This window comes from Pogona vitticeps, chromosome 4 (assembly GCF_051106095.1).
Source record: "Pogona vitticeps strain Pit_001003342236 chromosome 4, PviZW2.1, whole genome shotgun sequence".
NCBI lineage: Eukaryota > Metazoa > Chordata > Lepidosauria > Squamata > Agamidae > Pogona > Pogona vitticeps.
The window spans coordinates 40,867,495-40,893,279 of record NC_135786.1 but is presented as its reverse complement, the minus strand read 5'-3'; the positions used below and the strand labels follow the sequence as shown (position 1 = coordinate 40,893,279).

The 25,785-nt window shown below is 40.3% G+C and overlaps 1 protein-coding gene and 1 long non-coding RNA gene across 13 annotated transcripts in view; one reads left to right on the top strand and one right to left on the bottom strand.

Moving 5' to 3' along the window:
- Positions 1-25,785, bottom strand: part of PTPN22 (protein tyrosine phosphatase non-receptor type 22) — a 52,982-nt gene that overhangs the window by 4,663 nt on the left and 22,534 nt on the right. For 7 of the 11 annotated variants that reach the window (XM_072997172.2, XM_020780575.3, XM_072997174.2 and 4 more), the window contains 14 exons: positions 24,658-24,729; positions 24,486-24,548; positions 23,056-23,198; positions 20,290-20,356; positions 19,950-20,027; positions 18,597-18,689; positions 15,022-15,077; positions 12,971-13,662; positions 10,288-10,371; positions 10,010-10,140; positions 7,592-7,619; positions 6,710-6,796; positions 4,992-5,092; positions 1,988-2,018 (listed from right to left, as the gene is read on the bottom strand). In XM_072997172.2, the coding sequence (XP_072853273.2) occupies positions 1,988-2,018; positions 4,992-5,092; positions 6,710-6,796; positions 7,592-7,619; positions 10,010-10,140; positions 10,288-10,371; positions 12,971-13,662; positions 15,022-15,077; positions 18,597-18,689; positions 19,950-20,027; positions 20,290-20,356; positions 23,056-23,198; positions 24,486-24,548; positions 24,658-24,729 (1,726 nt within the window). The remainder of the gene's footprint in view (positions 1-1,987; positions 2,019-4,991; positions 5,093-6,709; positions 6,797-7,591; positions 7,620-10,009; positions 10,141-10,287; positions 10,372-12,970; positions 13,663-15,021; positions 15,078-18,596; positions 18,690-19,949; positions 20,028-20,289; positions 20,357-23,055; positions 23,199-24,485; positions 24,549-24,657; positions 24,730-25,785) is intronic. The other 4 variants (XM_072997173.2, XM_020780571.3, XM_020780578.3 and 1 more) reach the window with 2 other exon arrangements.
- LOC140706558 (uncharacterized) overlaps positions 1-25,785 on the top strand; it is a 40,286-nt gene that overhangs the window by 13,220 nt on the left and 1,281 nt on the right. Inside the window, exon 3 of one of the 2 annotated variants that reach the window (XR_012086245.2) lies at positions 24,545-24,623. This is a non-coding gene — a long non-coding RNA (uncharacterized LOC140706558). Of the gene's footprint in view, positions 1-24,544; positions 24,633-25,785 lie in introns of both variants that reach the window. The other variant, XR_012086246.2, reaches the window with a different exon arrangement.

Here is a 25,785-nt window from a genome sequence, read left to right as displayed (position 1 = left end):
GTGCAAAGATATGTAGGAAAATAATAGAAAGGGAAAAACCAGAGCTCTGTTCAAGAAAATTGGAGATATTAAAGGAACATTTTGTGCAAAGATGCACATGATAATGGACAAAAAAAGTAGGGACCTTACAGAAGGAGAAGACATCAAGAAGAGGTGGCAGGAATACACAGGAATTATACCAGAAAGATCTGGTTGTCCCGGACAACCCAGATAGTGTTGTTGCTGACCTTCAGCCAGACATCCTGGAGAGCGAAGTCAAGTGGGCCTTAGAAAGCATGGCTAACAACAAGACCAGTGGAGATGATGGCATTCCAGTTGAACTATTTAAAATCTTAAAAGATGATGCTGTTAAGGTGCTACACTAAATATGCCAGCAAGTTTGGAAAACTCAACAGTGGCCAAAGGATTGGAAAAGATCAGTCTGCTAACCAATCCCAAAGAAGGGCAGTGTCAAAGAATGCTCCAGCTACTGTACAACTGCACTCATTTCACACGCTAGCAAGGTTATACTCAAAATCCTACAAGGTGGGCTTCAGCCATATGTGGACCAAGAACCCCCAGAAGTAGAAGCTGGATTTCGAAGGGGCAGAGGAACTGGAGACCAAATTGCTAACATGTGCTGCATTATGGACAAAGCCAGAGAGTTCCAGAAAAACATCTACTTCTGCTTCATTGACTATGCAAAAGCCTTTGACTGTGTGGACCACAGCAAACTATAGCAACTTTAAAGAAATGGGAGTGCCTGACCACCTTATCTATCTCCTGAAAAATTGTGACAGCAGCCACGAAATTAAAAGACGCCTGCTTCTTTGAAGGAAAGCGACAACAAACCTAGATAGCATCTTAAAACGCAGAGACATCACTTTGCCGACAAAGGTACACATAGTCCAAATTATGGTTTTTCCAGTAGCAATGTATGGAAGTGAGAGCTGGACCATAAAGAAGGCTGACCGCTGAAGAATTGATGCTTTTGAATTGTGGTGCTGGAGGAGACTCTTGAGAGTCCCCTGGACTGCAAGGAGAACAAACCTATCCATTCTGAAGAATATCAACCCTGAGTGCTCACTGGAAGGACAGATCCTGAAGCTGAGGCTTTAATACTTTGGCCATCTCATGAGAAGAGAAGACTCCCTGGAAAAGACCCTGATGTTGGGAAAGTGTGAAGGCAAGAGGAGAAGGGGATGACAGAGGATGAGATGGTTGGACAGTGTCACTGAAGCTACCAATTTGAATTTGACCAAACTCCAGGAGGCAGTGGAAGACAGGAGGGCCTGGTGTGCTCTGGTCCATGGGGTCACCAAGAGTCGGACATGACTTAATGACTACACAACAGCAAAACATCTTATTGAGGTTTCCTGGAAAAAATGTGTAGCCAATAATAAGCAACCATCTGATGTATGAAGAACAGCTTTAACATCAGAATATTTATAATTCTGTAGACGCTTTCCCAAATAGGCCACATTTAAAGAACCTTCCCATCAGGGATGTTTTTGTGGAAACTCTCTGCATAATGGCTCCAGTTCACACAGAGAACATAGCTAAACATTAGGAGTGCTGACTGGGAACTTGGCATGGAGATTTTCTTCCCTCACAGTGATTATAATGTTTAGTCCTGCTGCTGTGGCAGCGTCTGAAAAGACATGGAAGAGGCTTGGCAAACACTGGCTAATTTCTATAGACAGGAAAGAGAATAGGATGCCAGAGTCGCTTTCATATTAACAATGTGCTTTCTCTGTTGCAACTAAGTGCCTCCTGGCCAAGAAATGTAGCTAATTCCTGATTCTGAAAATCCTCTGAGGTGCTCAATTAAACACAGTAGAGTAATGTGATAGGTTTTATTTATCCAGCAAACTACTGAGTGCCCTCATCTCCCAATAGAATCGTCAAGGATTAGGGTTCTTTGACATTTCACAGGCTCAGACTATAACACAGCACCACATTATTTTGTAAGCACACTGTTAACAACCTGTCTTTGAAAGATACTTACTGTTTTTCACATTTTGGAATATTTTCAAGCTCTGCAAAAAAGAGTGGAAAGAAAATGAGAGAAAGTGTGTCCTCTGTTGAAAAAGGTACTGGTTTGTAAAGCATCCTCAAGGTCTCGGCTGTGCTCAGGGTTTGACTGACTGACACATTTGGAACTGTGGAAGAATCTCCTCCCACACCAGACTGCCTGGTAACCCAGTGGGTGGGTGTTTCATCTTATGTGTTATAGATTTCACCTTTCTTCCAGTGAGTTATCCCACTAACATAAAGAGATGGGAAATGCTTCTTTTACATGACTGTTGTTGTTATTGTTATTTAGTCCTCCTCCCCCCCAAAAAAGATCTCCCTCTCTGCAACCTGTTTTAGAGACACAATAAGACTTGCATTTAATTTAACTGTGATGGAGCTTGAACAGACTGATTCAAGGATCCCACTCCTTCTCTCCCTCTCCCGAACAGCAGATTGCAGAAGCAAAAACTGACCCTCCACTTGGCCAGTTCTGTTCCACTCAAAAAATACAGGAAAAGGTGTATTCCAAAGAGGGACAGGTTTGTTGACCCCCTGCAATTAAGGTTGTGCCTGCCACACTGTTTTTACATTCAGACTTCAAATAATGCCAGTAAGTCTGCAGTTGCACCAAACTGACAACTGAAGCAAAGTGTAAGGTCCTCACAGTTGATTACACATTTACTTTATTTTTCCGTTTATAAGACAATCCCACCTTTTCTAACCCCCAATTAGAAAAAGCAGGGATCAAAGGGCTCCCTTTTTGCTAAGCCTTATGCCTTGGTAAAATGCAAGGAAAGCGGCTGTCAAAGTGACTGCCGCTTTTCCTTGCCTTTTGAGACTGCACGGAGCTTAGCAAAAAGGAAGGGAGCAATGCCTCCCCTTCCTTTTTGCTAAGCCCTGTGCCTTCGCAAAAGGAAGTGGTAAAGAGCTGCCTTCTGTGTATAAAACAACCCTCAATTTTTTCTCCAATTATTTAAGGAAAAGGTGTCATTTTATACACTAAAAAAGATGGTAATTACAAGGTGCATGTAGCAGTAGTTTCCTAACTGTTTCTTTTTCTTGCTTAGAGCCCCCTCCACTGCCAAGAATGAGATTTCTTCTATGCATTGTTTGTACCACTTAGGGCCTTTCCTGGAGAGAGAGGGGGGATGGTATGTGTTTGTTTTTGTTTAACGTGAGAGCAGTGTTGAGAGGAGAACTTAGCAGAGAGAAGTTAATAGTTAACTGTTATTGTGTTTTGAGCCCACTCAGAGTTACTTGAACTGTTCGTCCTTTCCAACCTTCCTCTCTCAGGACTACGCCCTGTGCAGAGGCACCACATTTCCTCCACATGGATGGAGGCGGGAGAAGGCCGGGTCTTGTGGCAAATTTTAAAATTGGAAGACAAAATGAACTACTCTGGAGAGGGAAATAAACATTCCTCATTTAACAAGCAGCTACCACAAGGGAGAAAGGCAAGATAGATAGATAGATAGATAGATAGATAGATAGATAGATAGATAGATAGATAGATAGATAGATAGATAGATAGATAGATAGATAGACAGACAGACAGACAGACAGACAGACAGACAGACAGACAGACAGACAGACAGACAGATAGATAGATAGATAGATAGATAGATAGATAGATAGATAGATAGATAGATAGATAGATAGATAGATAGATAGATAGATAGATAGATAGATAGATAGATAGATGATTTTTTGCTCCCAGTTTCCCTGTGATTGCAACAGGAAACAGGTCACTCCCACCTCTGCCTCAGGATGAAAAAGCTGTAAGACTGAAGACTCTGTATAATAGCACCCTCTGCTGCCCAAGAAGGGAACAGCTTGGCTTTCAATGCTTGTTACAATTCACTTTTTTCCTGGCATTGTCAAATACACTGCAGTCCTTTGCCTTTTTACTTATGTATCTTTGCAAACCATGTCATTTTCATTTGAGCACAGTGTCTGCTGCAAGCACTGCTGATTGAATTTTAATGCCAGTGAGCTGTTTTAGGATATTTTTTTAAATCTAAAAGGCGGAATAAAAATATAACAAATGCAGGCTTAGGAGCACTTGCAGCATGAGATAGTCTTTGTGGTAGCTTTTTATTTGAAAGACGGCATTTGGATTCTCTTGCTGAAGAAACACAGACCATGAGCAGTTAGCTACCAAAGAATCAAACTATTGAAGAATACAGGGAAAAAAGACCAGTGTGGTATGTATTCCACCGATGGTCCTTCTAGTGGTATCTGGGTATGTGTGTGGAGAAAAGAAAGGATGCATGCATCATGAAACAGAAAAGGCATTGCTGAGAGAGACACACAGAAGGTTCAAAAGTGCATAAAATGTGTGCGCGCTAGTTTATATGTATAGATGCAAATTGCAAAATGAGTACAATACATAGAAATATAATTTACAATGAAGACTGGTTGCCAGATGCTAATTGTTGGTAGACAGCTTCAAGGTCCTTACTCTTTTTTTAATGGGCCATCTGTCTCAAAATCATTTGGAATGTCAAGTAGAGGACAATCTTCTATGAAGTAGAAGACATGCCCCCCCCCCTTTGAGAAGGACTGGCACTCATCACAACTGAAGTTACACATTCTAACCAGCGTATGTTTCTGACATGTGCAATCTCATGCCATTAGCATCCCAAAAGAAGTGCTGGTAGGTTTGAGAAATTCATATTGGTGAAAGCTGCTGTTGAATACTCATTGTTCTTAGCTTTAAATATTGTCTTTTAATGATGTAAGCTGCCTTGGGTCCTTGTTAAGGAGAAATGCAAGGCAAAGAATTGTAAATAAATAAAGTAAATAATTTTTCTAGTGCAAAAACACTTTAAATTCTAGAGAACTACAGTTTCTTCCCCAAATGAAGTGCTATCTTGAGTAAAGACATCTGAATTCTCAGTATCTCTGAAACCCATATAATAACAAAGAAGGGGGAAATCCTGCTCTTCTACTCCTACAGAAGTCCGCACTGCTTGAATTCTCCCTGCTTTTTTTACCTTGCTCCTCCTAAAACATTTTGTGTCCTTTGATGACTTCTCTGTTGATTTCATTCCAGTGTCTCCAAGGCTCACAACATTGTTTATCTCAGATGGCTGAGCTATAAAAACACAACACACAAAAGATTAACTAGAGAGGCACTTCAATGCATGAGAAAGTTAACATGCAGGAAAGCCATTCTCACACAGCTCTACTCCCAAGTGTGTCTCTTCTAAATGTGTAGGACAGGATGTGAAAAGGACTCTCTTTATGTGCTCAGTAAAGAGTAAAACATTTTACTTATTTATATGTTTCAGGTTTCAACCCTGAAATTGAAAATGGGTTGTGATCCTAAGACACGAGAAACACTGGATCTTTCATGTCCAAATGTAGTGTTTATTTGTGCAATGGACCTCAGAGGGAGATCATTTTTATTTATTTATTTGATTTGTATCCTGCTCATCTGGTCTATACAACCACTCTAGGCAACTACTAAGATCAAGATGAACTAAGGCTCCAATGCATGCAGGATAAGACCAGACAAATCAGAACTCCTGAGATACGTTTGTGCTGAATTGCCAAAAGGATGACGCTTTCCAAACTTAGCAGAAATCAAAACCACAAGAAGAACTGTGTAACATTCAAGGCATTTATCCCACTGACCACCAATGGTCAGTTACCTTCCACCAACAGTAGCTGTGCCCTGTTGAACCTCTATTGTACAGGGGGAGACTATGAAGCACACAATTCACCCAAAGGGGCTTCCACTTGTGCAAGGAGATGCTGGACACTTCTCTTTGGAAACATTTAAACCAGGAGTAGAGAACCTGTAGCCTTCCACACATTGCAGGGCTCCCTAGTTCGATGAGCCCTAACTAACATGACCAATAATGATGGGTATTGCAGTCCATCAGCAACAGGATGCCCATATTTTCACCACTCATTCTTTATAGTGAGTCTGTTCACCAAACAGGACTGCATCCCTTCAGATATTGTAGGACTTTTATTCCTTTCTCTCCTGGGACCTCAAATGATCAGGGAGAGGGAAACTAGAATCCTACAATATCTGGAACACCCATGTTTAAAATATTCAGACCAGCACTGGGGACAGTTAACAAAAGAGCTGGCTGTGATTTGAAATTGCTCTGGTTGGCAGAAGGATCATTGGTCAATATGGTCTCTGACCAAACAAGTTTTGTAGGCAAAAGTATCTAATAAAAGTGGACAAAAAGCAATGAGTTAATATAGCGCAGGCGGTTAATGCTCTGTCATATTACATTCTCTAGTCCAGTAAGACCCCAAATATCTGTTCTTGAATAAAGTTTTTTCCCCATATTGCATTCCAAATTACCTTTCATACATTGCTCCAGGACAGTTCATTGTATAATTAATACTAATGCAGGTAGCATTGGAGGCTTTATGTGAAAGGGCCTTTGTCATTTTATTGGAACATTTCTTCAACATATGCATTCAGCACTGAGTTTAAGGATCTCACAAGCATGCAAAACAAAGAATAACTCTAAAATATCAGAGAATGAATATGATTTTTAAGCAAAGCTTTCTTCTTCTTTAGCTGTCTTGATTCTCATCCACCCCTTATCTATAGGATATTTTCAGAGTGAAATTTCTTTAAATATCTCTTTGGATGTTTTCACTTTCCCTTCAAATAATAGTACCTTCTGAACACTAAAATCACACAAACACCTTGTGACAAGATAGCAAAACCCAGTGTACTTACATTCCTCATCTGCAAGAATAAATGACTCAGGAGTTCTTTCAGGAAGTGGGGGAGGGGAAGGTGATGGAGACCGATCTTGATGAATCTCTGTAATTATATGTGATTTTTAAAAAGGGGAAAAAACCAAAACCATATTGGAAGCAAAACATCTCCATGACCCACTTTCCAAAATCCTGAGGCAAGGTAATAAACTAGATTTGATTGAATCTGTATTGTCCATAATATCTTTAACTCTGCCATTTTATAACAATGCACTGTCTTTCACAAGGAACATGTTTGCACTGGAAGTCCCCATGCTCAAATGAAAAATCTCTGAGAATACAGTATGTCTCAAGAATATATTAGGAGACTGGTATTTAAGAAAAACAGGGGTGGAGAAACTAATAGATCAATGTGATATTGTTCTATTGAGTTACCCCTAAGGGAAGTCAGGAGGGGACTCCAGCCCTGTTGAGCTTCCACTGAGCAGCCATATTGGTATTATTCTGAAGGCCATTAGCATTTAGCTTTTTAGGTTATTTTAAATTTGTTTTTCAATAATGTTTTTATCTATTTCATTGTACATTGTGTTAGGAGCCTTGATGGACAGAAAAGAAATTAAAATAATTCTAATTTTGGAACAATGCATGGTTAAAGTATCATTTAGTTCCTGACCAATGGATGTTTCCCACTGATGAAAAAATCAAAGGATTAATATGAAATATAGGATACCATAAGGGCAGTATTTATTTATTTTTATTTATTTAATTAATTTATATGCCGCCCACTCTACCCAGAGGTCTCTGGGCGGCTTACAATAATTAAATATATTCAGCTTTGTTGCAAATCAACTAACTTTCATTGCTGCACTGGCTAAATAATAGAAAGCTCAGGAAGATGTACCTGATCTGGGTCGCTGTAGTTTCAGACTCTGTGAATGAACAAAAAGAATACTGTTACCTTCTTTCAGTTCAATATACATAAAACTTTGAGATAATGGGTGCCGAACAATATAGGGATGTTAACTGCACCTGAATACGTATATGCTGCCTATCCTTGCACAAGAAACAACACTTCAGCAATAATGCCTGTTTCTGAGCTATATTATAGTAAAAGCAAATGGGCAGAATTCATATGGAGATATTTATTTAGCAAGAACCACAGCATCCATATATAAAAGGGAGGTGCCAGTAGGCTTGTAGCATTCCCCTTTCGTGTTTTAGTATGTTAATTGTTCATGCATATTCATGTTGCTGAGAGGCGGAGCCGAGAGAGATCTTATAAGAGACAGAGCCTGAGAGTCAGGGGGCAGTCAGAGAGTTGGAGTGGAGTGTGTGAGAGAGAAGGAGTTAGAGTGTGGAGTGTGATTAAAGTTAAGAGCGTATTATCAAATAGAAGGTGGTGGTTAATAAAAAAATTTACTTAAAGAAGATATTCATGAATCAATTTCAATTTCTATAATCAATAAACAAAAGTTCTATTTAAAAGACCTTGAAGTGTGGACCTGAATCTTCATCTTCCTGAAGTAATGGTGATTTAGTGATCACCTGGTGGCAACAGTGTAAAAAAGGGGATTGTTTGCCTTCATGTGCTCTGAGTTTTGACAGTCAAGAAAGAGGCACGAGGGTGAATGCCACACCCATGTTGCACCAAACTATAAAAAGTATTTGGAAAAGAAAATCTGGTGTTTGATGTGAGTGGAGTTCTCCCTTCTGCCAAAAAAAGAACCCATTGATGATGGAGCACATTCAATGGGCATGGAATGCTGACTGCTTTAATGATTTATTTACATTACTCTATGTTACATCCTACCTTTCTTCCTTAAATGGCTCTTCTCATTCCACTTTATCCTTACAAGAACTGTGCAAGGCAAGTCTAGCTGAGAAAGTAAAAGCAGCCTAGGACCAGTGAGGAGATGGGAGTGGGGGATAAGAAGTGAAGAAAAGCAGATTCCTGACTGACTAAGTAGAAGCCCAAATGGCTAACTGAGGGTGCAAATATATTTTTTTAAAATGATGCAGGAAATGCTGCAGGATTGGGATGGTGTGATTCACATTATATCCTGTTGATTGCATGACATAAATGTCAGTGTGAACCACTGTGGAATTACACACCTCCCAATCCATAGGTTTTTTTCTTTCTCTACTGCTGGAACACCTTCTTTTTCGGAATAAAATGCCTTTGTATTAGTTCAGGCATGGTGACTGTTTGAGCCAATGCTTGACGCCATTGTATTTAAAGCCTTTCCACCCAACCACAGCAGCAGTAAGGGAGGGACGGCATTTGAATTCTCTCCTTCCACACATGGTGCCTGGGGCTGCCTTCATCTTCTCTTTCCATTGTCATCCATCCAGATGGTGCTAAGACAGCTGGATGACCAAAGGAAAAAAGTTGTGCGGACTTGGCAGAGAGACAGGAGAAAATTAAGATAGCTCTACTCTAACCATGCTTTCCTCAAATCTGGACAGACACAGCAGACCTACCTCAAAACCTCCTTATCTCCCACCCCAATTCCTGTCCTAGCACTGTCTTAATACTAGGACAGCAAGCCTTTGAAAGGGAGGGAGGAAGGGAAGGAAGATGAAAGCAGACAAGGTGTGAGGATGAGAGGATTCAAATAGTTAACACGCTGCAAATAAGTGTGATTTCCTCTCCTGTCTCTGTACTTGGATGTGATTAGCTAAAATGAATTAATCTGGCGAAGCTCCTCTGGTGTGACTTCACAGTGGATGTGGCAAGATTCTGTTCAAATCCATTGAAGTGTGCATGTATGCAGAATTTTGGTTTCCTAGATTCTTCCTATGGCCCAACTATACATTACAGATAACCTGACATTAAAAAAGAGAAATTGTGAAATGCAGATTATGTGTGATCCCATGATTTGCAAATTAGTTTGTCTTGTTTTGTGATCAATCAGGCCATAAGTACATTCTTCCTACGTGATTTCTCATATACAGAAGACTATCTCAGTCATATTTGTGAACACTAATGCTGGTGACAGCTTATATATAATGTAGACTTTGGCCCCTAGTTAGTAATTTCAGTCCCCACTGCATTTGAGGAACAAGGATACACATGAACAACTGCTGTAGTCATTATTGGAATTTGCTGGACATCTTTAAGACTTTTATCACCAACTGACTCATCCAAAATTAATGCAATCTGTTCTTTTAGAAATACTGTCTAAACCTCATATGCCGGGATATGGCCATAGTATTCAAAGCAATCCAGTGCTCAAAGCACCAGCTTTCATTTTTGCATGTCACAAGATGCATAAAGCAATATTTCTGGCAGGGATATATAAAGTTTCTAATAATTTACCTTATTTGGCCTCAATCTCACAGACTCATCAAAAAATTTCAGCTGAGACATGCTGCTCCATTCTTTAGAGATTCTGATTTTCTCATTCTTGAATGTCTGTTGGTTGCTGGAAGCTGCCAACAAAGGAGTATCTGCAAAAAAAGAGAGGAAAACTAGAAATCAAAACTGATTTCCACCCCAAAAACCAATCACTTTCTGGATAGCAGAAGTTTCTAAGCAATGAAAGATGGCTACAAGGTCCTCTGTGCAACTATATTCACTTAGCTGTTTGAGCTCACCCTCTTCTCCAGGTATAATAAATGATTCAGGGGTCCTTTCGGGCAATGGAGGAGGATTATCTTCATCCAGTTGAGGAGAACCTGCTAATTTAAAAGACTGGAAGTTAGCATCCTCAGTTGCATACATTAATATCTATTGCTGCTGTGTGATATGTTGAAATTAAGTACAGATGTCTCTGGAAACTCCTTGAGGGACCAGCTACACTGAAAATTCTGGAGACATCACCATTTGGATGATGACACCCATAGTCCCCCAGGCTAGAAGATTTTGGCAGTTGTAGTCCAAACAAAGTGGTTTTCCAAAGCTCTGTAACATTTCAGATTATAGCTGTTCATTCTACTGCATTTGCTAATGAATGAGAGTTATGAAACACACTATACTACTTTATTCTGAATCAAACTGTTGGTGCATTCAAATCCATGCTTCTTCTTTTACCTGGCAGAATGTCTCCAAGGTCTCAAGAGAAAGTTGCTCTTTGCTATAAAACATGAGATCCTTTAAAACGGTGGTTGTAGGGACTGATCTTGGGACCTTCTCCATGGAAAGCAGGTACTCTGCTGAATCTGCTCTGGGTTTCAGTCTGAATGTTACAAGAGCTATCCATGGTGCTTTCTCATGGTCCCAAAATAGGTTCAGTACCTTGGATAGCTCCTGTAATGTTCAGATTAAGACCCAGACTAGATTCACTGGCCCCACAAATTTGAATTCAATTTCAGCACCAGCATCTTTTTACTGCTATATTTAAAAATAATGGGCAATCCATAAGAATCATGACCAAAATTTATCTCAGTAGTAGAAGAAAATGCATAGTTGTTCAAGACCGAAACCTATAACTCTATCTAGGAAAAACTTGCACTTTGCCACAAGCCTCTGATACTTTGATTAACATTGCTTGAATGCACAACTGAGGTGCACAGATTTGTGTTTTTGCACTACAACTCCCAGAATTCCTCAGGTAACCCTGGGGAATTTTGGGAGCTTTAATATGAAAACAGATTGACACACCTCTAATCAGCAGCATATCACAGAGAATGCTCACTTTTCAAAACATATGGATGCCAAAATAGATATACAGCCATTGGTGACACAGAATGTAACATGGCCACATACTGCCAAGTCAATTTCTACTTATGTTGACCCTTTCTAGAGTTTTCTAGGTAAAGAGTACTTAGGAGTGGTATATAATTCCCTTTGAACTGCTGGATAGTTCAGTGGTTTAGGCGTCTGGTTGGGAGTTTGATTCCCCTCTGTGCTGCCTCTTTCACAGGGGCTGCTGACTAGCACTGGTTACTGTGAGGATATCTCTTCCTTTCTATAACAGTTTCTCTGGCTACCAGTCTGCTTCTGGGCTCAATAAAAAGTGCTGGTTATGACCTATAAAGCCCTATATGTCTTGGGTCCAGGATATCTGAAGGACCATATCACTCCATATAAACCTCCTTGGCGTTTAAGATCTTCTGGGGAGGCCCTTCTCTCACCATCCTTCCTGTCTCCTTTGGTGAGGATTTGAAAGAGGGCCTTCTCTGTGGCTGCTCCCAGACTGCAGAATGCCTTTCGGGAAGCTAGATCGGCGCCTTCTCTCCTGTCCTTCCACCATCTGGCTCCCTTTCAGGTAGGCTTTTAAGCAATAAATGAGTTTTTTGGGGGAAATGCTGTATGATTGAATTTAGAGATCTTTACATTTTTTTAAATTTAGTGATGGTTTTAATACTGTTAGATGTTTTTAGTATAGTTCCTTATTTAAGTTTTAATGGTGATTATTGTGTAGTTTTAACTGATTGTGAACTGCCTTGGGTATCCTGTGGGAAGAAAGGCAACACATAACATAAATAAATAATTAAAATCAGTAAAAAATGGAACAGAGAGGGTCAGAAGCAGTTGAAGCTTCACATGTAAAAAGCTGCTAGCTTTCCTTTTAAATTCTTCTTTCCACTACTAGCTAAGTCCAATTCTGCTCATCAGGTGATTTCTACTGAGATAACTAAGGCAACTGCATAGGCAAAGGGGTTTAAAAAGTATTCTGAATTCCTTCTGAAAGATGGGTCCCTTCAGGTATTTTTGAACTAAAGCTCCCATCAGCCCCAGGCAGCACAACCGCTGATGGGTTGATGGGGGATGTAGTCCAGCACATGTGAGCAGGAAATCTAGACTGGGAATCATAACAAACTACAGCTCAGAAGAAGCTATTTTCTTAAGTATATTCTATATCATTCTAGAAGCTGGAGAGAAAAGATTTGGTTATCAAGAGCAGCCAAGAAATTAAGAAGTCCCTTTTTCATTTATAGGGGTTGCATCTAACGCTTCCCTTTTGCTTGTGGAAGAAACACATTCAATACGAAGAATACAAATTCTTCTCCCTGCTGAAGCTTTCTAAGCATTCTTGAAATGTGCACCAAAAGGCTAGAAAACCCTCCAGGGCAGGTTTTTTTTAAAGATAGCTCCAGGGCTGCAGAAGATAAAAGACTGAAAATCTTGACATTTCTACTATTGCCACATTAGATTTAGGTCCTTGGAATCAAATCACCCTCTCTTTTTACAGCCTTCCTTTTAATGGAACGTTGCCCACATAAAGAATCTCAGTTGCTATCTGAACAACTCATGAACTCATGAGCCGCCTAGAGTGGTCTGGTAGTCCAGATAGGCGGGGTATAAATCAAATAAATAATAATAATAATAACTTACTCTGGTGAGATGATACCATTGCATCCAAAAGGTGAGTATTCTGGGCCTGAGAGCTGTACAAAGAATGGTCCAGACTGGTGCTATCCAAAGACTGGTCTGTGAGATCCACAGCAGAGGAAACTGAGGAAACAGATTCAATTGGGCTCACAGCAGGGGCCGGAAGTGCTGGGGAACATGGCTCATCAGATGAGAGAGAAGAAAAGTAAGGATCTTCTGATGACCAAGTACATGGCTGATGGCGTAGCTTTCTGAAAATACAACGCCGAGTGTCAGTTGATAGGTTATGTGAAGAACTTGAGTCTAGAGCAAGACAGGATCCAGAGCCCTTTCCTGACAGCATTTCGGATGTTTTGTGCGATACTAATTCAAAAGGGATTGATTTAGTCCGTGCTAGAGGCAGCTTTGTGTCTAGGTTTATCCCAGTTTTATCCCCAGGTTTCAAAGGGAGAGATAGTTCTGTCCAAAAGAGATTTACAAAGTCCAAACTGTGATGTTTATGGAGCGTCTGCCTGGCCAACCAAGAGTTCCATTCTGCGGTGGCAGCCATGTTTCTGCTGGTGCTGGTGTTCAAGGGGCCAACAGAAAATGATTGTCTCACTGGCGAAGCATTTTTTCTGGACTGGTCAAGTGTGTCCATGCCACACACACCATGAGCAGAAAACTGAGACTTCTCTTCTTCCTCTCTCACTGAACTGCAACATAAAAAAATGAATGAATGAATACTTTTATATGGTCAAAGACCAGTAACATAAACTATATGGTTTTCCTGTTTACTCCTCTTTGGGAAAGTCCTTTTCCATGCACTCATCATTCTTTATCATATTATAAAACATTCAAGAGGTGGGGTTTTGTTTAAAATCACTCAAAGGACAGATATATTCAGAATTTGGAAAGCTACTTTTGGATGGACTACAAGGTCTAGAACCTCCCATCCAGCTTCACAAATTGTCATACTGGCTGGGAGATTCTGGGAGTTGAAGTCCAAGGAGATAACTTACCCAAGCTCTAGATAAACTGCTAGAAATGTTTCCATGTGGTATGCGATCAAAATAATCTGTGTTGACAACTGCTGCTGCTGTTGCTACACAAAGCCATTTTCAGCAACTGTCCCCTAGAATATTCACTGCTTTATAATTTACTAGGAACAATTATTACTACCAAATGATATAAAAATGAAAAGGTCCATTATTTCCTTGGAATGTTTTCTGTGCAGGTGGAAGAAGGTAGGCTTTCTGATTTCACAGAAACCTTAGCAAGCAAAAGGCAAAGGTTAACAATTCTGAGTTACTACAATTAGAGACAGAAGTTTCACCTCATATTTGGAAGAATGGGACACTAAAGAACTTCTTCAGCTACTGCTACTTTACTTCAAAAAATATATCTTCCAACTACATGTTAACTGGTATATAGAAAGGAGATCAATGTACGTGGTGTCCTTCTGGAGCGCAACTCCCAAAGTGCTGCCTGGGGAATTCTCAGAGTTGTAATTAAAAATAAACACACAAGTTAGCACACTTCTAACAGAAACTCTGCAAACGTTCTCCAACCCTTCATTATGTTCCTCAGGGTTGACAGGTCCTATTCAGTCTACCCAAGGAGGGCTGCAATGCTTCAAGTTTCCTCTCATGACAACAGCTTTAATGCCATTTTCCTCTCACCGACTGTTGGTATTCAGAGGCTTAACTGCTTCTGAACTCGAAAATTTCATTTATCCAGCCACTCACAGACATCATCCTAAATGGAAATCTCTAAGGTAAAGTACAGTAGTCACGAAGGGTCAGGTGAAGAAGAGGCCAAAATAAATGATTTAATGTCTGTATCCAACTTTGCTTTCTGCAGAACTAGAAAGAAAACCTGGGTACAAGTTTACTAGCCAAAGCTTCATTTTAATTTGAACTCTCATTTTTCAATAAAAGAAATAATATATGACCCATCGAGATCAGTAGGATTTACAATAAGAACTACATTCGGTGAAGTTCAGTGGGACTTACCTGAGAGTGTAGGGTTTCTGCAGCCTATGTGCCATGTTTAAAATGTGTGTGTCTTCTTACCTGCTTAGACGTTTGAGAGCCTGGGATGCTTGGGTTGCTCTTTGGTGTGTTTCACTCTAGAAAACAAACACAGGTACAGTTTTGTGGATTCCTGTGACTAGGACACTGGACTTCAACTTATGGGTCAGGAGCCTTGCCAATGGGTCAAGGACCCAAGGAGGGTTGCAACAGCAGCTGTTCTACTTTACAACCATAATGTTAAAATAAAAAAAATTGGGTCCATAAATACATGTTGTGTGGCTAAAGGTGAATGATTCCCAGGTAAAAATGGTTGGATCTGGAACAGAACATCCAGATTTCGTTAGATACAGATCTAGCCAGACCATGGACAATCATGGTGGGGAAAAAATAGAATAGTATTTGTAGTGAAAATACTATAAGATTAGTATCTGTATTTGTAGTGCAAAAGAGGGACACTGAACATTGAATAATCCTTTGCTGAAACCATGTTTTTAAAGCCATTAAATCTGGCTGCAGAGCCAGAGGTTGGAAGTTCAACTGTTGAGTAGAGCCAGCATATGTGGCCTTCAGCAAGCTGCAGAGTCCCAGGATGCCCCACAGAAGAAGCAAATAGTAAACCACTTCTAAGTATTCTGTACCTGGACAACCATGAAAAGGGTCACCATAATTCAGAATCGACTTGGTACATGATTATTATTAAAGTGGCCTCCTCAGGGAAATGTATTTCCTGGATGAGAATTTGGAAACAGTCTATAAGATAGCTAAAGTGGAAATGTATTAACTTCTCCTTCCTCACACATTTGTGGCTTTGGATCAGAGCCAGAGGAAACAGTTCCCTGGTCAGTCTATAAACTACCCCATCACTGCAACAAGTAGGTTCCTGCTTCAGTTGGTGTATTTTGGAAAAAATGAGGTCATGAATTTATATCGGGGATCTCCAAACAATGCTATTAATGGAAGATAACTTTTTAGGATAATGTAATAGCTTACTGTACAATTGCAGCCATTTCACACGCTAGCAAGGTTATGCTCAAAATCCTACAAGGTAGGCTTCAGCAGTATGTGGAATGAGAACTCCCAGAAGTACAAGCTGGATTTTGAAGGGGCAGAGGAACTCGAGACCAAATTGCTAACATGTGCTGAATTATGGAGAAAGCCAGAGACTTCCAGAAAAATATCTACTTCTGCTTCATTGAATATGAAAACGCCTTTGACTGTGTCGACCACAACAAACTATGGCAAGTTCTTAAAGAAATGGGAGTGCCTGACCACCTTATCTATCTCCTGAGAAATCTATTTGTGGGACAGGAAGCAACAGTTAGAACTGGATATGGAACAACTGATTGGTTTAAAATTCAGAAAGGAGTATGACAAGGCTGTATATTGTCTCCCTGCTTATTTAACTTATATGCAGAATACATCATTCGGAAGGCTGGACTGGATGAATCCCAAGCCAGAATTAAGATTGCTGGAAGAAACATCAACAACCTCAGATATGCAGATGATACCTCTCTGGTGGCAGAAAGTGAGGACAAATTAAAGAACCTCTTAATGAGGGTGAAAGAGGAGACTGCAAAAAGTGGTCTAAAGCTCAACATAAAAAAAAAACCAAGATCATGGCCACTGGTCCCATCACCTCCTGGCAAATAGAAGGGGGAGATATGGAGACAATGACAGATTTTATTTCTTGGGCTCCATGATCACTGCAGATTTTGACAGCAACCACAAAATTAAAAGATACCTGCTTCTTGGGAGGAAAGCAATGATAAACCTAGACAGCATCTTAAAAAGCAGAGACATCACCTTGCCGACAAAGGTCCGCATAGTCAAAGCTATGGTTTTTCCAGTAGTGATGTATAGAGGTGAGAGCTGGACCATAAAGAAGGCTCACCACCGAAGAATTGATTCTTTTGAATTGTGGTGCTAGAGGAGACTCTTGAGAGTCCCCTGGACTGCAAAGAGAACAAACCTATCAATTCTAAAGGAAATCAACCCCGAGTGCTCACTGGAAGGACAGATCCTGAAGCTGAGGCTCCAATACTTTGGCCATCTCATGAGAACAGAAGACTCCCTGGAAATGACCCTGATGTTGGGAAAGTGTGAAGGCAAGAGGAGAAGGGGACGACAGAGGATGAGATGGTTGGATAGTGTCACCGATGCTACCAACATGAATTTGACCAAACTCCGAGAGGCAGTGGAAGACAGGAGGGCATGGCGTGCTCTGGTCCATGGGGTCATGAAGAGTCGGACATGACATAATGACTAAACAACAACAACAACAGCTTAAAGTGGTGTGCAGATCCTGCATCCTGCAGTATGGAGTAATATTTTTCACAACAGAAGACCTTTGTTCCATTCCCCTCCCTCCCTTTTCCTGTCTTTCACCTCCTAACTACCAGGCAGAATACTTAGGTATCAATCACTTCCAATCCTCATTTTTGAGATTTTTGGGATTTCCTCTTTAGGTTTTTTCCACCTATCTGTTCTTGATTTTTTTAAAAGTACTTCTGCAAACCCTGGCCACTGGTGTCTCTCTCGTATACATAGATTATGTCACCTTGCCTTTCTAATCAATAGTACTCACAGCGTGAACACAAAGAGGGAAATAGTGGGAAAGCAAAGTTTGAGCCTTCTGCCCCATTGGGTTCCCTAGGTTTGTCTTTTACAGAATTAGGGTATGTTCAGCGTATCACAGTTCATCTGTTATGGGATGATAGATCGGCGTGTGTGTTTGCCCCAAACATCTTGCAAAATAGATCTCTGTCTCGGGCTTCATGTTAGCATTCAGCCAAGCTAAACAGAAGGTCAGTTTGCTTTCAATAGTTTATCTGGAAAGTTTCTTCCTCTATGCCATTTTTGGTAAAGCATTTTTTGAAACCCCACTTTGACCTGAAAGCTGTAAGAGTAAATAGTCAAGATCTGTAAAACCACATCCTGGCTAAATGCTTTGTGCATAAACTTGGCCATACGTTTCTGCAAGACCACATAACTACCACAAAGCAAATGAAAAAGAAAGAGAACCGGGATCAAGCCAAACAGTAAGCATAAACGGAAGGGGTAAGTAGGCTAGGATGCTAATAAGAAGGTTCTAGTCTGAAGTCAGAGCAATGGATTCATCCTAGAGTTTTCTTTCTCAATTAGCAGTTATCAGTATTGGAAAAGAAGGATCCTACAATACTGGAATTCCACAGTATCAAATCATGCAGTTATAAGACGATTTCATGAACCCTGAAAAATCCCAGTCCAGAAAATTTGTAAATGATTCCAAATGGTATGGTTACATGCAAAAGTTGCACTGCATCAGCATGCCTGACATTCGTAATACCTAAGGGGACTATGCTCAGACCTATGTGGGTCATTTCTCATCTCAATTGCCTACGTGTGAGAAGCATACATTCCAGTATCTCATGCAGACCATGGCAACTTATACTCCAAAAAAGCAAGGTTTCTTCTTACATTGAGGGAGCAACTAGACAGATATTTGTCCTGCTGTTTATGCCACATTTCTCACTATTTCTTCCAATATTTATATATTTATTCCATTAACCACACAACATTGCTGCTAATCATAAGTAGATCTAGTCTTCTGCAGGAGATGTGGTACAAAGACTTACCTCCATAGCAGTGGCATCAGAATTTCTGGAAAATTCTTCAAGCTGCCTTTTAAATAGCTCAATCACAGCATCATAGACCAATTTATACTGCTCCTGAAAGATGACCTCAGTGAATCACATGGAGATATGCCACTTATTCATTTCTCTATTCCAGAGACCTGGACAGTCCAATATGTTAAAACTCTAATATGCTGGTGTCTAGCACATGAGCTAAAGGATACTGGTTGCACTTGAGGCCAATGTTGGGGATATTCATTTCATCATATCATAGGCATCCTTCAGTCTCGAGAGACTATGGTATTGTGCTCTGCATGGAGGACTTGGAACAGCATCTAGTGTGGCTGAGAAGGCCAATTCGAGAGTGACAATCCCTTCCACACTTAGGACAAATACAATCTGTACCCCGTCTAGCTCCCTGATAATGAGCAGAATTGACTGTGTTTCACTCTGGGCTTTGGCAATGCAGAAAAGGAAGTAGAAAATTTCCTGCTCTGTACAATTTATTGCACAGAATCTTGCTTACAGGTTCAAGTCTTGTGAGCACCTCATGGCATGGCATTTTCAAAATGGACTATTTTCTGATAGTAATAAGCACTTCACATATTGTGTTCCCCTTTATCAACTAGTTTGTTTCACTGGCACCCCTTGGAAAATAATCATCAGAGCTCTTAAACATTATGAATTCTCATCTCCATTTTTTTTACAGCATCAGCACTTGCTCCTCCTATAACTTTCCAGGTGGCTTTGATTTGTAAAACAGGGCCTTGTACATTATTGCTACACACAAAATTTCTTTCCTTAAATCACAGTAATGATGAGTACATGTACTCCATTCATTGTCACTGTGATTTAAGGAAGGAAATTCTTTTGTGTGGCAGTAATGTGAAAGTAGCTTACTATGACAGTTCATAGTTCCATCTTATGGAATCTTGAAGTGTGCAGTTTGGTCATACTGTATACTTAGAAATTTGTGCTAAAAAATGAAATAAAATAATATAACTTGCCAGCAAGTTCTAGCACAGTGGTTCTCAGCCTTTGATCTTCCAGATGTTTTGGACTTCAGCTTCGAGAAGCTGTGGCCTATATGGCCAATTAGTTGAAATTTTGGGGAGATGGTGAAAGTATCTGGACTATGAAAACCACTGTTCTAGTGTAATCCACAGCACGAGATTTCTCTACCAGAGAATTCTAAGTGCCTGTCAGGATTCTCCAGGCAAAGCCATTACAGTTAACGAATCAAAGTGCTGTAACAATATAGTGCAGACACATTCAACCACTGAAAGCATAGGCAGTCTTTCTAAATGTTCATTTATGTTTTGTGTTATCTGAACAATCATAATATTTTGAGCATACCTGAGTCTGCACCAATAAAGGCCTCTGTGTGCGCATTTCCTGAATCATATTGAAAATGCTGAAGTTCATTGGAAGAATCTTTGGAGAGAGGGGGGGAAAAAGAACTATTGATGTTATCGAATGCTTGGGAGAAATAATCCAAACATTGCACTGCATTCATCAGTGAATTGCAACTTGTTCGTCATTCCTCCCACTTATATAAAAGTGTCTGCTTAAAAGACGAAATGAAAGTTAAAATGTCTTTAGTGGGTGCTTCCTTCCAGTGACTTCAACGGCCTGACCCACGGGCATATATGAATACACCGTTCAACAGAAGTTGTAAATGGAAATAAACACTCACTCCATCTTTTAGCAAGCTCCAGGTGTAGTCAAGGGCACAGATGACTCCTGTTCGCCCACAGCCTGCACTGAAAGAAAAACATGACAGTTTGCCGAGAGAGGGGCAAGAACAGCTCCTACTTTCCATTCAACATCAAATTGTTTTTTTTTTTCTCCTCCAGTATGTTGACAAAGTACATTCAACCTTCCCTAAAAACTCATTTGTGTGTCATCGGTGCCTTGATTCACCCGGAACAACAACAACAACAAAAATCCTGCCCACTCAATAATAGTTCTCACATCTGAGTGCTGATCCTAATCTCTGACTAGCATGGGAGTAGATTATACTTGACTGGTGCCAGCAAGTGGAAGATGAAGAAGAGTTGTAATATGTCTGATTCCTAACCTAGTTTGCCAAGAAACCTTTAGAACTCAAAACATGGAGGAGGAATGTAGCTTGGGGATGCTAATCATAGAAATCCCATGATTTGATGGAACAAATGGAAAGAGAATGAAGAGATGCAAAGGCACTGCCTGGCAGAATCCTTGATTGTGGATCTCAATGCCACTGTTCTTCTGTAGCGGGACAGTAGAAATGCCTTGGTATGCCTGGCTTTTAAAGTTTTGTTGCTATTTAATTTTACTGCTACTTGTACATTTTATAAGAAATTATAATTTTTGGAAGCCAGTACTGTACAGCTTCAGTCAACAAGCTGAAGGATTCTGGGAACTGAAGTCTGAAAAGATAATGTTTCCAAGGGCAAGTTTCCCTCTCATTGTGAAAAGCTCCAAGCAAAGTCTGAAATTTTTACTTTTTAGTTTACAACTCCCAGAAACTCCCAACCTGTAATGGGCAAAGTGACTGGGGCGTTCTTGAAGTTGTAGTTCCCAAAAGTAAATTTTCCAAACTCTCATGAGGAATATCTCAAACGCGGGGACAAATCATCTGAACAATTAGCACCAATAACATTGATTTAGCAGGGTGGAATATAAATCTGCCAAACAGTCATGTCTACAGTAAAAATGGCATTCCGTTGCAGTCAAATGAATACTCGATTTTGCATTTCAATTTATTATTTGGGTTTCATCACTGGCTCATGAGAATCTAGTGACCAGCTTTCAATAGCTAATCCTTCTGATGCTCTAGAGGAAAACAAACATCCCGCTTGAGACCTTGCAGCTGCACATAATAAATGCCTATGGAGCTTAAATTGGTACAGTGCTCATTTGCCTATCTCCTTGGCATAGGATGCTAGGACCATATTATACCCATGATCAAGCGGGTATATTAAATTCCTGACATCTCCTGGACACAATTTTAAATGTTTTTATTCTACATGTGAGGCTTTAAATAGTCCCAAAGAGCTAAAGGGCTGTATTTTGTCCTCAGTACCATAATAGTGTCCCAGTTCACTAGCATGGTAAGCTAATTTTTTTTTAAAAATGCTGCCATACCATCAGGAAAGAAATATGTTGGTGCAGACTATTAAATTTCTTATCCTTAACTCATCTCATTTGTAGCATTGACCAAGGAAGGAAGGTATTTTCCCTCTGGTATTTGTTCGGCCTAATGTCCAAACTCTGTCTTATTCCTCTCATAATAACATTGGTTTTCTTCAAGACGGGTTCATGAGTCTGGCTTACTAGATGCCACACTGTGGTATCTACAGATACCACAAAATTCTGCCAGAGATTGGAAGAATGCTTTTCTATTTAAGTAGCCAACAGTGGGAAAAACCAGTTCCTTCAAAATACAGTGCTGGAGGTGGGCTTTATGCATAACCTGGACTGCCAGAAGTACAAACAAGTGAGTCCTTAATCAAACCAAGCCCCAACTGTCTCTAGAAGCAAACATGGGGGGGGGGGGCTTTCATACTTTGGGCACTTCATAAGAAGACAAGTCTCTTTGGAAAACTAAATAATTCTAGGAAACGTTGAAGGCAGCAGGAAAAGAGGAACACCAAATATGAGATGGATTGACTCCATAAGGAAACCACAGCCTTAAATTTGCAAGTGCTGAGCAGGGTCATTGTTGATAGCACATTTTGGAGGTCCTTTATTTATAATGTCACCAAGGATCAAAGGCAACTTGACAGTACATAACAACAACAATTAGTCTACATAGGAAACTCCCATCGTAAGGAGATGTTCTGCATCATCTTTCTTCAAAACATATGTCCTATTTCTGGCTGGAGGATTCTGGGAGTTGTAAGCAAAAAAGTTTTTTTTCTGAACAATGGACTCCACTATGCATTTATAACTCTCTCTCTTCCCCATCAACCTTATGTATTGTTATGTGTTACACCTAACATCTCAAAAGAAACAATCTGTTTTATAAAATGAATACACACTTAGTTGTCTTTTTCATTAACAGCTCTCTGCAACATTCTGCTACATGATCCTACGCAGATTTTTGTTCTTTACCAAACCAAGACTATGTTTCAGTCTTAGAGTGTGCAGAGATAAGCTTTTGTAGAATCATGGGGGCCACATTCCTTACTGTGTGTGTAAGCATGGAGCACGTGCTCACGCACATGAAGACTAGGGTGAGTAGGCGACAAGCTTGAGAACAACGGAGAACAAAGAGGCACAGAGAATAATCAAGACGTGGAGACCAACAGAGAAGAGAGATAACAGAGAAAATGCAAAGATAAAGACCTAATTAACACAGCCAGCCGCAACCACCAAATGATCCCTCTAAGCCTGTGTGTATTTGCTGTTGAGCAATAATAGAACATTAGGCCACCTCTGTGCCCTTGAAATGGAAGAAGTTGCCAAGCAGCGGTACCTGCAGTGCACACAGATAGGTACTTCGCTGTGTGCTTGGTAGCAGCGCATTTCCCATATGAGCTGAAGAATTGGGTTGATTGAAGAGGGGACATCATGATCTGGCCAACATTTGTAATGAAAATGATAGACTGTTCTGATTTCCTATAGAAGGCACCCCAAAGCAAGTAATGTTAGTGATTAATTTCAATTATGTGGCAGTAAAATTCAACACAAGTGCAGAAGCTTATTATGACAGTCTCAGAGCCACAAACCCAAGGATTCTCTAAAAATGCAAGCATTTGTGTTGATCCACATCAATAAACTAGTTCCTGTGTTCTCTTCCCTATGAGGAGCAAGTCTTCTGTAAAACTAATGGATCTTGATTGTCTATTCAGGACTAAGCTACCCAAAATATTGTGCAACTCATCAAAGGTAGCTCACAATAACATATAATTGCTAAGGATATCCATCTCCCACCCTCCTAATAAAAGGATTGCAGAAGGAACAAAGAGGCTGGGTGAGGAGGAGGATGAAGTATAGTCAGCGGCAGGAACCCTAATTCCACTACACTACTTTCATAAACTTTATTCTCACTTATCTGAATCGTGCATTTCAAGTTGATGGTAGTAGAAAACTAGCTATTGTGAGTATCTATAAGCATGTAGCCATTTGAAAAAAAGAATATTAGTCTATATTAGTCTGAAACACACATCCTGCATATATACAAAGGTTCACACCGTACCCAAACTTTACTATTGTGCATGGTTATCCAAACTGCAGCAGACTCTGGTTTCCAGGCTATTTGTACTGATTAAGAATGCTTTTGTATAACTGATGAATCTCGCTAAATTCAGTGAAGCATAAGCTTCTGTACCTGGTATACCAGTACACCTGAGCCATTTTTCAAATACGACTTCCTCCTGCTAATATGAGTGGAATTGTGACTAGCCCTAGTCAGGTATTATTTACCCAGTTTTATTCAACACATGACAAAAGGAGCATCTAGCCACAACCCCCACCCCATTATCGTTTAGCTAACATACAAGAGGTTTCTGTACACGTGGAAGCTCTTCACTCAAGCACAAACATTGGAAAATCAGTGTTCCCACTTCCTGTTCCACAGGAATCTCTCCTTTTCAGATCTGTCACTTTACACATAAGGAGAATGTTGCTGGAGGAGGAAAGGGCTGGTTATATTCTTTGTTGCATGTTGACTAGAACCAGCAAAGAAACACCTGAGTGGAGGTACAGTTCCTGCTGGAGCGAGTTCTTTCAGTGGTGTTGCATTGGCCTGTGTGCCTTCCGCACACAAGATAAATATTGGGGTCAATGACAAAGACTAGTAGTCTCTCTTCCCCCCCCACCATCCCCCCCCCCGACAGTGACTGACTGCTTTGCATGTTGTTGCCTCACCAAGCCCACCGCATGCCCGGACTGTTCCCCACTTACACTGTCATTCAGTTGCACCTGCAAAATACGAATCACATATTCCTTTCTCTCTTTTTCAGCCTCCTGAAGAGAAAGCAAACCAGATGACATTTGAATAGCAATTATTTCCATGAAGCAGAGCACAGCCTATGAATCAAAGTAAGAAAGGTGGGAGTGCAATTATTATACTCACGCAGGAAATACAGAAAGGGCCAAAATGGAGTGGGGTCTCATCCACTTCCACCCAGTAACGCTCACATTTTCTCTGTTGGAAGAAGTTGAAAACATTTATCTGTTTTCCTGCTGCCTCGACTCTCACATTTTTCTCAGAATAACAGCTGATTTGGCCAACGGGACCAACAATGCTTGAAAATACAACATTTCCAAATCTGAAGGCCATTTTACTTGTTTCCCAAATTACTTGGAAATGGCTGCTAAGTCTCACAATTAATTACCAGTAGCTCTATACATTTGATACAGTGGACCCTCAACTTACAGACGGCTCGACTTACAGACTTTTCGAGTTACAGACTTCTCTGGCCATAAAATTTAGGTTCAACTTGCAGTCTGAGAATCGACCTACAGACCAGAAAAAAACCAAAATGGTACAAAAATGGAACTAAACCGGCCGGTTATGGGATTAATCGGTTGTCAATGCATTGTAGGTCAATGGAGACTCGACCTATAGACCTTTCGACCTGCACCCACTGTTCCAATACGGATTAATTCCATAAGTAGAGGGTCCACTGTACAATACTGGACATCGACCGTAAAAGCATAATGAGGACTTCTTTCCTGGCTAAGTTTTGAAGCAGGTGATCTTAAATGTTTGGAAACCAAAATGCATATGATGATGGCTAGAAATACTGAAATTAGCATCAGTGTACCCATTGATTAATGATTCAACAATGGCCACATGAAACTGAAGTAATTGTTTTCACAACTTTTTGCCAGGACTAGTAGAAACGTGGCTAGTAGAAATTTAGGTGGGCAGAAGGCATGAGAATCAAAGATTAAACCTCTTCTCTTGATTGGGTCACTTACAAAACAAACACAAGCTGGTTTGCCAAATACAAACTGAAACAAATTCATGTTAGAATATGCAGAGTATTTCCCGTTAAGAGTGCAATACTTCTAGATATGGAATTAGTGGCTGAAATCCTGTTGTGCAATTATGTAAATAGTGTAATATTTAGATGTGAATTGCTGTAAATTAAGAAATCTCCACAGGTGTTCTCTTTTCCATGCTGTGCTATTCACATAACTGCACAACAGGATTCTAGTCAGTGTTTCATCCAATAAGATCTTTCTCACAAAATTC